The sequence below is a fragment of the Periplaneta americana genome, chromosome 6 (genome assembly GCF_040183065.1).
Source record: "Periplaneta americana isolate PAMFEO1 chromosome 6, P.americana_PAMFEO1_priV1, whole genome shotgun sequence".
NCBI lineage: Eukaryota > Metazoa > Arthropoda > Insecta > Blattodea > Blattidae > Periplaneta > Periplaneta americana.
In genome coordinates this window covers 174028234-174045768 of record NC_091122.1, presented here as the reverse complement: position 1 = coordinate 174045768, position 17535 = coordinate 174028234, and the positions used below count along the sequence as shown (strand labels likewise).

General features: G+C 35.1%; 1 protein-coding gene across 16 annotated transcripts in view; it reads right to left on the bottom strand.

Moving 5' to 3' along the window:
- The window catches only part of LOC138702059 (ankyrin-3-like), a 585575-nt gene that overhangs the window by 151796 nt on the left and 416244 nt on the right, over positions 1-17535 (bottom strand). For all 16 annotated transcript variants that reach the window (XR_011332778.1, XR_011332779.1, XR_011332780.1 and 13 more), the window contains exons 2-4: positions 14162-14263; positions 6396-6528; positions 331-494 (exon numbers count right to left, since the gene is read on the bottom strand). Coding sequence is in view for 11 of the 16 variants with exons in the window: in XM_069829582.1 (XP_069685683.1) it covers positions 331-494; positions 6396-6528; positions 14162-14263 (399 nt within the window). In the remaining 5 variants the exon portion in view is untranslated. The remainder of the gene's footprint in view (positions 1-330; positions 495-6395; positions 6529-14161; positions 14264-17535) is intronic.

Below are 17535 nucleotides of genomic sequence, written 5' to 3'. Positions count from 1 at the left end.
TTCAGGAGTAAAACATGGCAAGTGACGTTTTAGTGTTTTCAAGTTATTAGGTAGGTAAACATTTATACATACAACAGTTCATAAATATAGGTACGAGGAAATCTAAAATCTGTATACTTCTGTCATCTGTTGAGATGCTGGAAAACTAACTACTGCATTAGACGCACAATGTAAGATACCATATTATACGCTATAAACCTCATTTTTGTCCAAAATGTAAGTTACCATGTTTTACGCCCGAGCCCCTCAATTAATTGCATTTACTTGTACACTCACTTTCACATTGATAACTAACATCATTTATATTACGCTCCTAAATCATCGTCTCACCTCTGTTGCTAAACTCTGATTGGCTCCTTTACTAAGCAAGAACTTGACCACGTCATCGTGATTCTCTTGAGCTGCCATATAAAGTGGGGTAAATCCATTCTGCGACTGTACGTTCACAGAAGCCCCTTGCTTCACCAACAGCTTCACAACCTCCTCCTGGCCAGCTAGAATCGAAAAAATACATTAAAACATTGCTACAATAGTAATATGCGTTACAAGAGCGGTATGTTGAAGTTCTCATGTTCGAGGAAAAGTTTGAAAAAGCGAAACGTAGTTGAGCTTTTTTAATTTCCGAGAATTGAAAGAAAACATACCGCTCGTATATCGTACATTATTTTGTGCGAAGATCGTTTATTACATACCTGAAAGAGGAATTTCTAATTAGTTGCAATGAAATCTCCATCTTGGTTTCTGTTCAATGACGGCAAATTTGCAAAACAAAAGTATCTATCTTCAACATTGTTGCTTTAAAATGTTTTCTGTGTTTACTATACTCCAGCAGGCCGTGATACACGTCTGTCTTTTTTTTCCCCCCAGTCTATGATGAGTCTGGAATCTTGTTGATTTTTTCACGGCTTCCTTAATGTTACTTGCATCACGAATGCAGTAACTTTAGTGGAGTTGTAGAGTTTACTTAATTTTTGCAAATATTTAAAAACAATAATTAACAGTGCAATTTAGGTGAAATTGCAGTGGTAAGTTTCCAATTTATAATTATTACTATATTGAACGTCTCTAAAAATAATATGTTAAAAGCCTAAAGCAGTAAAATCAATATGTCACTTAAGCGGTAAGAGGAGGGAAATTGTTATGTGTGTTAGGTTGGGAATACTGAATGTGGAATTTTAGACTTTCCGCGGATTGGTTTTGTGCGGAAACCAAGCAAATACGCACGATCTCGCACAAAAATGTTTTCGAATAAAACATATGAACAGTGTAGTCTATAAGACAGAAAATAATAATATCTAAAACAGTACCGTACTTGTAACCCGCAGAAGATGCTCAATCATTTAAGTTGACTTCCATCACCTACGTATACGCCCAAATATAATCATACTCCCTTTTAGAATTAAGCTTTTCCATGTTATGAGATTGTGGGCAGAAATTTGTTTGCTTCATTCGGCGGTTCAATTTATGTAAGAATTCCAAGGCTCTTTCATTAATGAAACACTTAGATCTCGGAACGTTTTAAATGACGAATTAACCCTTCCAAGATAAAAACAAACAGACATCCAGAAGCAACATCGAACGTCTCTTTCTAAACTTACGAGATCTTTCGAATCTCTCATACCAATCTCAAAATAAATTGACTGCTTCCATCTTACCTTCCTCACGACTTCCTACATTCGAATTCACGAACTTCAAAGTTTGATAATTTCGCCGTTAATATTAAACAGCATAGTTTGAAAATAGTTTATTAAAATTATCTATGGTTGTATGTATGGGCTATTCCATCTCAAATCGACCGAAATATAGAGAAAATTGAACTTGCAATTTTTAAATACAATGAAACTTTTTCTGTCCGCTGACAACTGTGATACAATGCTTTGTGCAAAGTTTGAGGAATCACAACTTCATAGTGTTTAAATTAAAAATATTTAAATTTATCGTATTTTCATAAAATTAGCAACTTCAAACTGTTGTGGCTCCGAAACCCTTTCACCCAATGATCAGATTCATGGTTTATTTTGATGCTGAGAAGTTAAAGTTTATGTTGACATGTAAACAGGTTTTCTTACTTTTTATGGAAATGGATAAATTTAGATTTTTCTTCATTAAAACGCCTTTGACCACGAAAAAATATTTTTAAAATATATGGTTAGATTCCGCATTGAAAGTACAAATAAATGCATACTTTTAATGGTGAACCGTTGATAAGAAAGTATTTAAAATATCAAATAAAGAAAATAAACAGTACGCGCGTGAACTAACCATCTGACTGTGAGGCGGGAACTAGCCGAGACAAGCAAGGCCAGGAGACAAACACGTGATGTTTTGTCTAGTAGTGCATAGCTGGGCTAGCTTTATCACAGGTTTTCATAAACACAGGAGTAAAATGACGCCCAACGCTCGCTTATCATCATCTCTCGGCCAGTGAGTGCGGTACTGCGCCGTTCAAGCCCAGGCGTGTGAAAATAATTTATTTAATACCCTCGAAACTTATTGCCGTACCACTAAGCAAACAATGCCGAATCCCTCGTAATAATGCAAGGTTTTTCCTCAATATTTTTTTTACATTTTTACAAATGGCCTAAAAGCAAGTAAAATCAGATTATCTGTCTCTCTGTGTACAATAAAAATAAGTATTACTTCTTAACATAACCTACCAAATGTCAGCTTCAAAATAAGCTCTCGTTCAATGATCTGCAGTAAATGGTTCCAGAGTTCTGAGCGCTGAAAGAGGTTTGTTTTTATAAAATACGCTAAATTTGTCGCTCAATAATACGAAAACCGTTTGACTTTCGATAGTATATTTTTGAAAATGCACTGTCCTAAGCACTTTGTATAACTAGGGAAAAAATTAGAGTATTAAAAAAATGCGAGCTTTTTTACTGACCGATTTCATATAGAATAGCCCGTATGTACAAGGACTCTAGACTCAAGCTGTTTATAAATTGTTTTAAGCATAACGCGCAACACGACTGGGAGTGGATACAATAATTTTCGTCGTTGAAATTCTCAAACTCACAGGACTTGTATTTTATTTGTTGATGACTGACAAAAATTCGCTCCGGCGCCAAGGAGCGAACCCAGGACCCCCAGTTCTACGCACTGGATGCTCTAACGACTGAGCTATGCCGAGGCTCAATCCACAGAACCCGATCGAATCTCTCTTTTTTGTTTTTTTTCCCCTTTGTGGCCTTTCGGCCCGGTGATGTGGAGTGAGTCCCGACGTAGCTCAGTGGTAGAGCACCCAACGCGTAGAACTGGGAGTCCCGGGTTCGGTGCTCGGCGTCGGAGCGAATTTCTCTCAGTCATTAACAAATAATAACCATAACAGATAATTCTGTATGACCAAAAAATTAACAATCTTCACATATACTGTTTTCGCTGTAAGAAAAATCCTAATGTAAACACAAGCACGTGGCTGTCATACCCGTGATTGGCTCCCAGTCGAAACACTCACATGACGCAGGAAAATATAGTCCGTATTTGGAAACCACAATCTTGTATTATTTGAAAATAAAAAATTGAATTCTAGTTGTTAAATACAATGAAACATATAACTTCACTCATATGTAAAACGCTATGTAAAAGAAAAGCTACTTTTATATTTTGTTATGTACTATGAACGCGGATGAATACCAACAGTAATACCGAGGTAGTTTGTTCTTGTAACAAGCTGGCGTCACTTGAGCTCGTTGTTGTTCACGTAAGCACGTGGTACTGAAGTATAATTTCTGCATCCTCGGTGTGTGTGGTTATTAAACATAAGAGTAGAAACCCTCTCAAAAGCGGAGAAAAACAAATAGTCTTAAATGTATATAATAAGTTACGTGAGTTTTAATCACGGTAATTATAAAGTAAATGTTTCCTAAGCAAATGAATGCATAGTAGTGAGGTTAGGCCTACATGATGAGTAACGGGAAATGTTTAACATGAAACAGAATGTACAACAGTAGGCGGGAACACGTACTGAGAATCTATGGCGCCAAACAGCGGCCAATGAAGCCTCACTTCAGTTACGTGCTATTGTTTACATTAGGATTTTTCTTACAGTGAAAAGATTATACTCGTAGCTTGTATTTTAGTTTTGATGACGAATGAAAACAGCTAAGGAAGGTTAAACAGGTGATGGAAATGAGAGTGGAGGGAAGAAAGAGAAGAGGAAGACCAAGGATACAATAGAAAGAATAGGCCAACAGAACGAAAAAACAATGGTAAAGATGAAGAGAATGTGTAGAGATCGGGAAAAATGGATGAAATGGACGGAGATAGGCAAACAGACGCTTAGCAGCAGAAGGGACTGAAGAAGAAGGAGAAGAAGAAGAAGAAGAAGAAGAAGAGGAAGAGGAGGAGGAAGAGACGAAACCCTGGATATGAATAACACTAAACTTCAAGCATTACTCTCCTCTTTGAGCGGTCAGCACACAGAGTCTATACGCCTGGAGAGTAAGCTACATATCACTTGGATAAGGCAGAGAAGTTGCCTAAAGAGCACGGCGTTGCCACCCGAAGTTCGGATACTTTCTGACTCTACTAGTATAAGATACATTATCGGAACTATTAGAAGAGCAACCATGAATGGGACTAGTAGAAACTTTGGAAAACCGAAAGAGAATAAATAATTAACATAAAAGACTGAATTCACATGTTTAACATAAAATTATTACATGAAGACTAAAATTCGTAACATTCATGTGCGATGTCAGGTGACATCACATCCATCCCTGACTCCGCCTGCGAAACAATTAAATACATCCCACATGTCTCTCTTGTTATTTGGGCTGCTTAAACAAAAATGAAAGGCTTGAATCAGACACTGTACAGTCCCTAAGATCTGAGTAGCTGATTTAGTGCACACAAGATAACTGAACAGGTGGAAGGTCACCACAGACGAATTATAACTTCATTCAACTGACCGGGTTAGAAAATCAGAAAAGAAACTCGAATCCTTACATAAAATCGTACTATGTCTATCACTGTCTTACATTGTTTATTTAAACTATGTTTGATAGATTCAGCCAACTTGAAATGTATATATCAACAATTGCGATTAAAATAGTTTATGCTCGACCATGCCGAAATGTAGTAATTATACACCTGGTAATACCCCTTTAATGCACCTCATTAAAGTACACCTATTCATTATAATTCAGTTGTTCAGCCAATGAGAAATCACCATTGTACCATTATGAAACCGCAAGTATCGGATATGCAATCGAAAGACAATTAGCGAAAAGTTACGGAGGCTTGAAATCCAATACTGTCGCAGAAGGTTATGTTCTGTTACTATAATAATTAGCGTTAATTGTAAATAATATTCAAATAAATTCAATTTGTCATCTCGTTTTTCAATTCTAAATCAATTTCCAGGTTATATCAAGACTAATCTTCATGTTATTCTCTAGATTATATCAAGGTCAATCACATTCGTGCCTCGGAAAAAATCAATACTTTTGCGTCTGCGCACATCACACAATTCAGGTCAGTTCCGCTCTTCACTTACATAACAATAACATGAATACTTACGAATAATTTCAAGTTAAGAAATATGGTCGAGCATAAAAAGTCGTATGAAACTTGCCTATAATGGTAATTAAGATGCTCGTATGAAAATTATGAAACTCGCTTGCGCTCGTTTCATAAACAAACATACTCGCGTCTTAATTACTACCATTATAGGCTCGTTGCATAATGTACTACTTACAAATCAACTTAAAAAATACTGCCGCAATAAGTAATCGTAGTTTACATGGTGATAACAAATTCTGCGCTCTATCAGGGATACCTAGGCACGTAGAATACAACTGTGCTTGGTTGATTTAAGGCGGTTCTGAAACGTTATTGGCCAATATCACAAATTCATCCTACAAATTGAATAGTCGAATTAAGTAATGATATCGTGTAAGGCAACTTTCTTCGAAATGAGACTCCGACAAAACGTATTGTCAAAATATGCTCAAACATTTTTTGAGAACCCAGTAGTAACTTTAAATGAAATGCAATGAATTAATGAATACGTAAGTATGTATTTACAACATATTTTAACTTTGTGAAAATTTTGTACAAAATTAAAAATATAAAGACAAAACGTGGGGATTCTCTTATGTTCTCTGATACACGTAACTTATACTTCCCCCCTCCCCCACACACAAAGTGTAGTTTTCGGTTGATTCTTGTAGTGAAAAAAGTCTGATCGTGTAATCGCACATGGTTTTATAGTATTAATTGCTCAATTACGAAAAGTCAATGTCGCTATTGGATGCAACTAAAGAACAATTGAACGATGCCGTATTGCAGTTCATATTTTTATTTCAATTGTTTTCTTTTAAGCAAGAATAGCTATAAATTTATAGTAATGACCCCAATGCAATCTGAAAATAAGTTCATGCTTTACTTACCAAGGGATGCAATATGCAACGCAGTATTGCCCTTCTTCGTAGCCGCATCAACAGTGGCTCCTCGTTTCAATAAATCCGTCACTATCTCCAAGTGCCCATCTTTTGCGGCCAGATGAAGAGCATTTAAACCATTCTGCAGAAAACAAAATAATACACTCATTAAGATACTCCACTGTTTTATTTCAAGACGTTTAAAAGAACAAATTTTAGAAGTGACACAGACAATACACTGAGCATCAAACAATCGTACTTCACAAAGGCGAAAATACCTGTAAGTTATTGAAAATTGTTATTCAATGCCATCTACAGCAGTAGCTATACAATACCCGTAGATACTACTATTGCAAATATGTTATTGTAATAATTTTTAGTTTTTTTATCTAGTCTGTAGTTGTATTACAGAACACCTAAGCTGCTGTAATTGTCACATTTGTTACGTTATGGCAAATAAATAAATAAATAAATAAATAAATAAATAAATAATAATTAAATAAATAAATACATACATAAATACATAAAAATTATAAAACAAATAAATGAATACAAAAATAATATTTAATTACATAAATAAATAATTACATAATAAATAATTAAATACATAAATAAATACTTTAAATACATAAATACTTTAAATACGTAAATAATTATATAAGTAATTAATTGAATAAGTAATTAATTAAATAAATACTCAATTAAATAAATAAACAATCAATTAAATAAACAATGAATTAAATAATTAATTAAATAAATAAGCAGTTTATTAAATAAACGATTAATTAAATAAACAAATAAATAATTAAAAAATAAAAAATTAAGGAAATAATTAAATCAATAAATAAAAATGAAATAAATAATTAAATAAGTAAAAAATAAATAATTATAAAAATAAATAATTAAATAAATAAATAATTAAAAGTAAAAAATTATAAGAATAAATAATTATAAAAATAAATAATTATAAAAAATAAATAATTATAAAAAATAAATAAATATAAAAATAAGTAATTATAAAAATAAATAAATAGTAAATAATTATAAAAGCAAATAAATAAATAAATAATTTAATAAATAATTAAAAAATAAATAATTGAATAAACGGTTTAATAAATAATTTAAAAAATAAATAATTTAATAAATAATTATAAAAATAAATAATTTAATAAATAAATAATTAAAGAATAAATAAATAAATAATTATAAAAATAAATAAATACTTACAAAAATAAATATAAAAATAAATGAATAAACATCAAAATAAACAAATATAAAAATAAATTATAGAATAAATAAATAAACAAATAAATAAATAAAATGTTTGGTTGGGACTAGTTGCAACATAAGTACCTAATCGATTTTCTACAAAACTGTAGGTGACATCGCAAAACGTACTAGATTGTGGTGTACACAAGAAGTGAATGATTACTATCGTCTTATTTTTAAATTAAAGTATAGCTATTTCAATCGGCTTATAGCTTCGAGTGGCTGATAAGATAAGATAGACAGATTAAAGTACTTCCTTGTGAGGTGACGCATAACAGGTGTATTAGTGGCGTAATAGCGAAGGAAAATGAAGTTCTTTCAGGAAAGCAATTCAACGAAATACAGTATACAACAAGGAGGAAAAGTAAGGAAGCAAAAACTCAACTGACAATAAATCTTCTTCAAAATGAACTGTCTTTTTTCTCTATAAAATAAATAAGGTTACCAGACGTTCCCGAATTTATATTTATCTCAGTGCCTGGGGTATTCATTCTAAGGGTAAGATATCTCTGGAATACATAAATTGCTGGGATCCTCCAGAAAGACACAAATTTCAAGAGATAGGTCTTTTTTTCTTTTCTTAAAATGTAGATGGATGCTGAAATAATTTATTTGATGAAATTTCTTGCTTGAAGAAATATGTAACTTCACAGAAATAAGCAAAGTGGAATGAAGAAAATGCTGATCTTTGATCAAAATGGAGTGAATTTTTTTTAATTTCCTCTGAGAAAATGTTTTCCTGTGCACAACTCCAGAAGTTGATCGAGCTATCTCTGTGTCCCTGAAAATAATGCTTCAATAGAGAGTTTTTCCTTCAATGAACATGATGTAAACATCCCAAAAATCCAGAATGAGTTAAGAAACTGATTAATATCTTAACCTACTTCAATATGGTCTGTCAGGAATTTGCTGCAAAATTGGGAATCCAGAAAAGATCTGCTTAAAATAATTAATACCGGTACTTATGAAAATAGCAATAGTTTAAGTACCGGTACCTAGTAGCCCTGACCACATATATAACACATTGGCCATCCGCATGTTAAAAACGGTAACAACCACCAGGATCGCAACTGTCGATTAGAAACGACCGCTAGATGGAAGTATAGGTGCTCCATGCAATTCAAAACGACCGCTAGATGGGAAGTATAGGTGCTCCATGCAATTCAAATGAGAATAATTATTAGAAGAGAAAAATTCGCTCCGGGGCCGAAGATCGAACCCGGGTGCTTGGTTCTACGTACCAAGTGCTCTAACCACTGAGCTACGCCGAAGTTCAATCCACAGCACCGAATCGAATCCCTCTCCTCTAGTGTTATTCTCTTTGTGGCCTGACTCCAAGTTCGACATATATGTTGACATAATTATATTAAGTCAACTGCCATTATACAAGGAGCGCACTCAATTGCGTGTCTTGGTGGCCGGGATTCCACAGTAATATGCACTGTTGCTCGAAGAATCTACGTAAAGATTAATTTTTTGGTCCTACAGAATATACGTCTGTTACAGTAACAATTAATATTAGAGGTCCAGTATTTTCCCTTTGTGGCCCGACTTCAAGTTCGACATTTATGTTGACATGTTTAAATTAAGTCAACAGCCATTATACAAGGAGCGCAGTTAGTTGAGTGACTTGGTGGCCGGGATTCCACTGGAGGAGAGGGATTCGATCCGGTGCTGTGGATTAAGCTTCGGCGTAGCTCAATGGTTAGAGCGCTTGGTTCGTAGAACCAAAGACAAGGGTTCGAATTTTTCTCCTCTAATACTTATTAATTACATGTAAATAGGCCTAATAATGTTATTTATTTTTATTAGGTTATTTTAAGACGCTTTATCAACATCTAGATTATTATTTTAGCGTCTGAATGAGATTAAGGTGATAATGCCGGTGAAATGAGTCTGGGGTCCAACACCGAAAGTTACCCAGCACATGCTCATATATTGGGTTGAGGGAAAACTCCGGAAAAAACCTCAACCAGGTAACTTGCCCCGACCGGGAATCGAACCCGGACCACCTGGTTTCGCGGCCAGACGCGCTAACCGTTACTCCACAGATGTGGACAATATTGTTATTATTGTTAAACCTACATTTCGCTTTTCTCATTTCGTATTACAGAATAACATCAAATTTCTTTATTGCAGGAATCGATATTCATCTAAGTTATTTCAACTTCACGATGCCTGAATAGGTAAGTATTCATAAATATACAATTATTAACATTATGTGATCGAATTTTAGAGATATTCTGTATTATTCATTTTTATTTTTTCACGAAATAGTCCTAATAAATCTCAGATCTCTTGTGACATCACTATAGAGAAACGTTTCTCAAATGATCTGTCCATAGATCGAACGTTGGTTTCACTGATAAGATCAATTAACGCAAGCTAAGTACTCGCCTACAAAACCGTTAAAAAATGAGCAAAATTTATAAAAAAAGGACAATGTAAACAATATGAAGTTAATATCCAATTTATATTGGAAATGGTTCCAAGGGACTATCGATTAACGTTGGATATCGGATGAATTTATAAACATTTGATAATAGCGCTTATCAGTGCATTGCGATAATGTAGAAAAATATCGTACTTTTCTATCAGCTACAAGTATCCGATACTGGTAACATTCACTGAATATTTCATTACATTATCTTCATTATACTCTTTTCAAACAATTTGTAACCTACATGAATAAATCCACACGTGCATTAATACAAAATGCCGTTTTCCCTCGAAATAAACAAGCATCTTCAAGTAGGAATAAACTAAATCGTTTTCAATCTTATCACTGGAATGAATAACGGGTGGCACCTGCATAGCAAATCCGTGCCACTGCGGAGGCCTGGGAACGCGGGGCGTATGCCCTCGGCAGGTTCCTTGCTTCGCGCCACGCCCCACTCTCGGTTATAAGGATCCTGCAGGACTGTCCCACTTTGCCTCATCCGTGTTTAAAGGGGAGGATTTCAAATCAGAGTCGTGTTACAACTCTGTGTAATGGTCGGATTCTGAAACTCTAGCCATGCATTATTTAAAAAGAACAAGTTTGACTTCTAATTGTGTACACCTTACTACATTCAAAACAATTTAATTAATCATGTTTTTTTTATAAAACCGTTATAACTGTATACACTTTCATTTATGTCCACAGTTCCTTCTGATCACATTCTCACTATTTCTCCCCCTTCACCAACGTCATTCTCGTAAAGAATTCCTTAATTCTCCACCTCACTTCAGCTTCTTCCCATTCATATGCCTTATTTTCCTTCCCCTCTTCTCTGTCTTCGTCTTCCTCCTGTCTATCCTCATCGTCTTTCTCCTTTTCCTCCTCTGTCTATGTCCGTCCCTTCTGTCGTTATCTTTCTCTTCCTGTATGACCTCCTATCTTTTCTATGTCCTTTCTACCATACTCCTTTTGTCTTCTTTATCTATACTTTTGTCCTCTCAATTCTTTTCCGAATTCCTTTCCATCTTTCTTCTTCTGTCCTCTCCATCTATTCCTGTCATCTCCATTCTTCTCCTTTTGTCCTTGTCCTTCTCTCCATCCTTCTCTATTCTATCATTTTCTTTCTCTCTACCACCTCTAAGCCTCTCCTCTCCTCTCCTATCCTCTCTTTTCTTGTCTTCTCTTCTCACTATCCTCTCCCCTATTCTCTATGTCCTTTCTATACTTCTTGCCCTTTCCACTTCACTTCACTTCACTTCTCACTATCCTCTCCCCTATTCTCTATGTCCTTTCTATATTTCTTACCCTTTCCACTTCACTTCACTTCTCACTATCCTCTCCCCTATTCTCTATGTCCTTTCTATATTTCTTACCCTTTCCACTTCACTTCACTTCTCACTATCCTCTCCCCTATTCTCTATGTCCTTTCTATATTTCTTGCCCTTTCCACTTCACTTCTCACTATCCTCTCCCCTATTCTCTATGTCCTTTCTATATTTCTTGCCCTTTCCACTTCACTTCACTTCTCACTATCCTCTCCCCTATTCTCTATGTCCTTTCTATATTTCTTGCCCTTTCCACTTCACTTCACTTCTCACTATCCTCTCCCCTATTCTCTATGTCCTTTCTATATTTCTTACCCTTTCCACTTCACTTCTCTTCTCACTATCCTCTCCTCTATTCTCTATGTCCTTTCTATATTTCTTGCCCTTTCCACTTCACTTCACTTCTCACTATCCTCTCCCCTATTCTCTATGTCCTTTCTATATTTCTTGCCCTTTCCACTTCACTTCACTTCACTTCTCACTATCCTCTCCCCTATTCTCTATGTCCTTTCTATATTTCTTGCCCTTTCCACTTCACTTCACTTCTCACTATCCTCTCCCCTATTCTCTATGTCCTTTCTATATTTCTTGCCCTTTCCACTTCACTTCACTTCTCACTATCCTCTCCCCTATTCTCTATGTCCTTTCTATATTTCTTACCCTTTCCACTTCACTTCTCTTCTCACTATCCTCTCCTCTATTCTCTATGTCCTTTCTATATTTCTTGCCCTTTCCACTTCACTTCACTTCTCACTATCCTCTCCTCTATTCTCTATGTCCTTTCTATATTTCTTGCCCTTTCCACTTCACTTCACTTCTCACTATCCTCTCCCCTATTCTCTATGTCCTTCCTATATTTCTTGCCCTTTCCTCTTCCTCGCCTGTCCTTGTTTCCCTCCCCTGTTCTCGTCCTCTTTATCAGTCTCCTTCTCTCCATTCTACCCCTCTTGTTCTTCTCCTCATCCTCTGTCCATGTCCTTTCTGTCCTGTCCATGTCCTTTCGTCCTCTCTTTATCTTCATCCTCTATACCTCCTTTCCTTCCCCATGTCCTTTCTACCTTTCTCTTCCTGTCGTCTTCCTCTCTGTCCTCATCTGTTTCAGTCCCCCGTTTTGTCCTCGTCCCCCTTCTCTCTATTATTCTCCTTTTCCCCTCTTGCAATTGTTCTCCTTCTCTGTCCTTATCCTCTGTGTCCATGTCCTCCTCTCTATCCTTTTCATCGTCTATCCTCCTCCTCTATGCCTCCATTTATTCTCTATGTCCTTTCTATCTTTCTTATCTGTCCCCACCTGTCCTTGTCTCCCTCCTCTGTCGTCGTCCCTCTTTCTATTCTTCTCTTCCTCCTCTCCATTCTTCTTCTTTGTCCATGTCCTTTCACTATCCTCTCCACACTCCTCTATGTGTCCTATTCTCTAAGTCCTTTCTATATTTCTTCCTCTTCTCCATTCTACCTATCTGTTCTTGTCTTCTTCTCTATCCTCATTCGCCTCCTTTCTTTCTCCTCTCCATTCTTCCTCTCTGTCCTTGTCTTTCTCTGCCCTTATTCTCCTCTATCTGACCACTATCTTCCTACTCTCTTTCTCTCTCTTTCCTCTACCTTTTTTCATCTCATTGTCTCTAATATTCTACTTATTTCTCAATTCTTTCCCTTCCTATAAAATCTGTCCTCTTTATTTCTCTTGTTCTCCTTTCCATTCTCTTCCGTATTATTTTTTTCCTCCTCTTCTTCGCACATCGTCTGCTTGGCGTCGCCATAAACTTCCCAACTGCTGTTTTATGTTTCTTTGCCGCTTGTCCTTTATAGTTTGTTAGCTATACTGTGTATCCTCCGCTCCATTTATACGTCCCAATTAGTTATTGAGATATTTTGATATACTTTACCTCCTATAATTAATTTTTCATCTCGCCTAAAGGCTGGTCCACAACAAATCGAGAACGAGAACGGAAATATTGTTCAAATGTATTTAAATGTGAGCAGTCACAATTAACAAGGAGCTTACCGGAGCCCGGGAACGGAAACGTGAACATTATGAATGCTCGCATTTAAATACATTTATTTTAACAATATTTCCGTTCTCGTTGTTGTTTCCATTTCCGGTTTATTGTAGACCAGCCTTAACACTGTAAAGGCAGGTTCACAATAAACCGGGAACGGAAACGACAACGAGAACGAGAACGATGAGCATTCACAATTAACTATTGTGAATACTCATTTAAATACATTTATTTTAACATTGTTTCCGTTCTCATTGTCGTTGTCGTTTCCGTTCCCGGTTTATTGTGAACCAGCCTTAAGGCTATTTGTTGTACCCAAAAAATGAATATCATTTTTGCACTCGGAATTTATTTTCTTTCCCAGTAACCAACGTTTCACATTCATGTAGGCTAATGGGGCTGTTGTTTTGTAAAATTAGTCATTGCCTTTCCAATTTTGAATTCCTCTGACTTGCACCCCTATCTTAAATACATGTATATTTTTATTTACATCTCGTTCTTTACTGTAGCACTCCGAACCCCAGATAATTCAAACAAGCAACCTGTTTTAAAAACAGATATCCTGCCGAACAAGTAGTAGAGATGATAAGGGGAACTGGTGGTTGTGGGAGGAGACGTTAAGACTTGGCAGAGGTAGAATTAAGAGTTCAGCGAGGGGTCACGCACTGGGAGGCACACATGTTGGTCATGTCACCAGAGGTAAGCAGTTATTGTTCTGTTGTAACGTGTAGTCTACCAGCTACTTACCGCATTGGCTGTGTTGATGTCCACTCCAGAGTCCAGGTACTCGATCACCTTCTCTTGCTGGCCGGCCCGTGCCGCCCGTAGGAACGCGGTGTTCGGGTCAGTCTGCAACAAGGCGCAGAAACAGGTCGTGAGCTACAGTAGTGATGATGATAATAATAATAATAATAATAATAATAATAATAATGATAATAACGATAATGATAACGATAATGATGATAACGATAATGATAATAACGATAATGATAATGATAATAATGATAATGATAATAATAATAATGATAATGATAATAACGATAATAATGATAATGATGATAATAACGATAATGATAATGATAATAACGATAATGATAATGATAATAACGATAATGATAATGATAATAACGATAATGATAATGATAATAATGATAATGATAATAATAATGATAATGATAATAACGATAATAATGATAATAATAATAATAATAATAATAATAATAATAATGATGATGATAATAACGATAATGATAATGATAATAATGATAATGATAATAATAATGATAATGATAATAATAATAATAATAATAATGATAATAACGATAATGATAATGATAATGATAATAATAATGATAATGATAATAATAATAATGATAATAATAATAATAATAATAATAATAATAATAATAACGATAATGATAATAATAATGATAATGATAATAATGATAATAATAATGATAATAATTACGATGATAATGATAATAATGATAATAATAATAATAATAATAATGATAATGATAATAATGATAATAATTATGATGATAATGATAATAATAATGATGATAATAATGACAATAATGATAATGATAATAATGATGATAATTATAATGATAATAATGATGATAATAATGATAATGATAATAACAATGATGATAATAATGATTTTGATAATAATAATGATAGTGATAATCATAATAATGATGATAATGATAATAATGTTGATAATGATAATGATAACAATAATGATGATAATAATGATAATGTTAATAATGATAATGTTAATGATAATAATGATGATAATGATAATGTTAATAATGATAATGATGATAATAATGATAATGTTAATGATAATAATGATAATGTTAATAATGATAATAATGATAATAATAATGATAATGGTAATGATAATGGTAATGATGATAATGATAATGATAATGATAATAATGATGATGATAATAATAATGATAATAATAATGATGTTAATAATGATAATGATAATAATAATGATGATAATAATGATAATGATGATAATGGTAATAATAATAATGATAATAAGAATGATAATAATAATAATGATAATAATAACCAGTAGCGCAATTAGGAACGCCGTAAAAATAAGTTTCCCTGTGGCCGTTTACAGAAAGAAACACAATTTCATTGGAAAAATTTATTGGAACAGATAACAGCAATTGTTAAGCTATTTTTCAACATATTCTCCATCGGAATTTAGACATTTTTCATACCGGGGGATCGACAGAGAGGTGCAGACGGCTATCACACACTGATTCGAACCCAGGCGACAGACTTCTATGACACAGAGATACAAAAGTTGACCCCATGATGACAAATGTCTCAATTTCGGTGGGGAATATGTTGAAAAATAGCTCAACAATTTCTGTATCTGTTCCAATAAACCTTTCCATAAAATTGTACACTATCTACCAAAAAGTAATTGGGCACTGTTTTTGTCCCTTTAGAACCTCGTGGTACCACCTCTTGTTGCTATAACAGCAGCCACCCTGTCAGGCATGCTCTCCACTAGTTTGTGTAGGATATCCTCTGGAATGCGTCGCCATTCCTCTTGCAACATAGCACTCAGTTGGACAATGGAAGTTGGCCGCATCTCCCGAGACCTCAATCGCCGTTCCAATTCGGCCCAAAGGTGCTCAATGGGATTGAGATCGGGACTTTGTGCAGACCAGTCCAACCGGTGAACATTATTGTCTGCATACCCCGGAAAAAACCTCAACCAGATAACTTGCCCCGACCGGGAATCGAACTTGTAAGTGAAACGCGATGCATAGTAAGTATTGCTTAAGTCTACTATTAAAAAACTGTTTCACTGAGACATCAGTAGAATCTTAGAAAGACGCAAGGTTTCCTGCCACCAGATCGACGTCAGATTCATAGCTACACGGACCCAAGAGAGCGTGTAACGGATGAAATAACATGTCCGATGCTGTCAACACTTATCCCCCGTTTCCTTCCATACTTCCGAAGATTAGACTCAAGGTGTGTTCATATTTCACAACGTATTATCTTCCGACTCGTCTTCTTCCCCAATCATCCCCCTCCCATTTTCTCTCTCTCTCGTCTCTTTTTAATGTTACTTGATCAAAATTAGATGAATGTGAAGGTAACAACTACTCGTAGGATACAGTTTTAACCCGCAGTCATCGGTTCGAATGCCTGAAGCATGGTATCTATACCTTGACCAAAACTACTTCAGACTTGACAGTTTACAGAGAAGGGGGAGCAGTGTTGTCATGTTGTCCATCTTTCATGTAAGCGAGCGCGCTGCCGATAGAGTGCAGTAATGAACGGCTGACATGAACGTATACATTTCTAACCAATTTGTTGAACACTAGGCATTAAAATTGGTGTACATTATTACTTTTATTAGTCTATTATTAGTAGCAGTAGCAGTAGTAGTAGTAGTACCGGTATTCTTCAATGTAATACTATTAGAAAAGCGTCGAAAGGATTGTAAACTGTAAAAACAGGTTTAAATTTAATACGAAGCCTTTACTTTTATGAGTGTCGGTATTCTTCAATGTAATGTTGTTAGAAAGACGTTGAAAAAATACTTACTTACAAATGGCTTTTAAGGAACCCGAAGGTTCATTGCCGCCCTCACATAAGCCCGCCAGCGGTCCGTATCCTGTGCAAGATTAATCCAGTCTCTATCATCATATCCCACCTCCCTCAAATCCATTTTAATATTATCCTCCCATCTACGTCTCGGCCTCCCTAAAGGTCTTTTCCCCTCCGGTCTCCCAACTAACACTCTATATGCATTTCTGGATTCGCCCATACGTGCTACATGCCCTGCCCATCTCAAACGTCTGGATTTAATGTTCCTAATTATGTCAGGTGAAGAATACAATGCGTGCAGTTCTGTGTTGTGTAACTTTCTCCAGTCTCCTGTAACTTCATCCCGCTTAGCCCCAAATATTTTCCTAATCACCTTATTCTCAAACACCCTGAACCTATGTTCCTCTCTCAGAGTGAGAGTCCAAGTTTCACAACCATACAGAAGAACCGGTAATATAACTGTTTTATAAATTCTAACTTTCAGATTTTTCGACAGCAGACTGGATGATAAGAGCTTCTCAACCGAA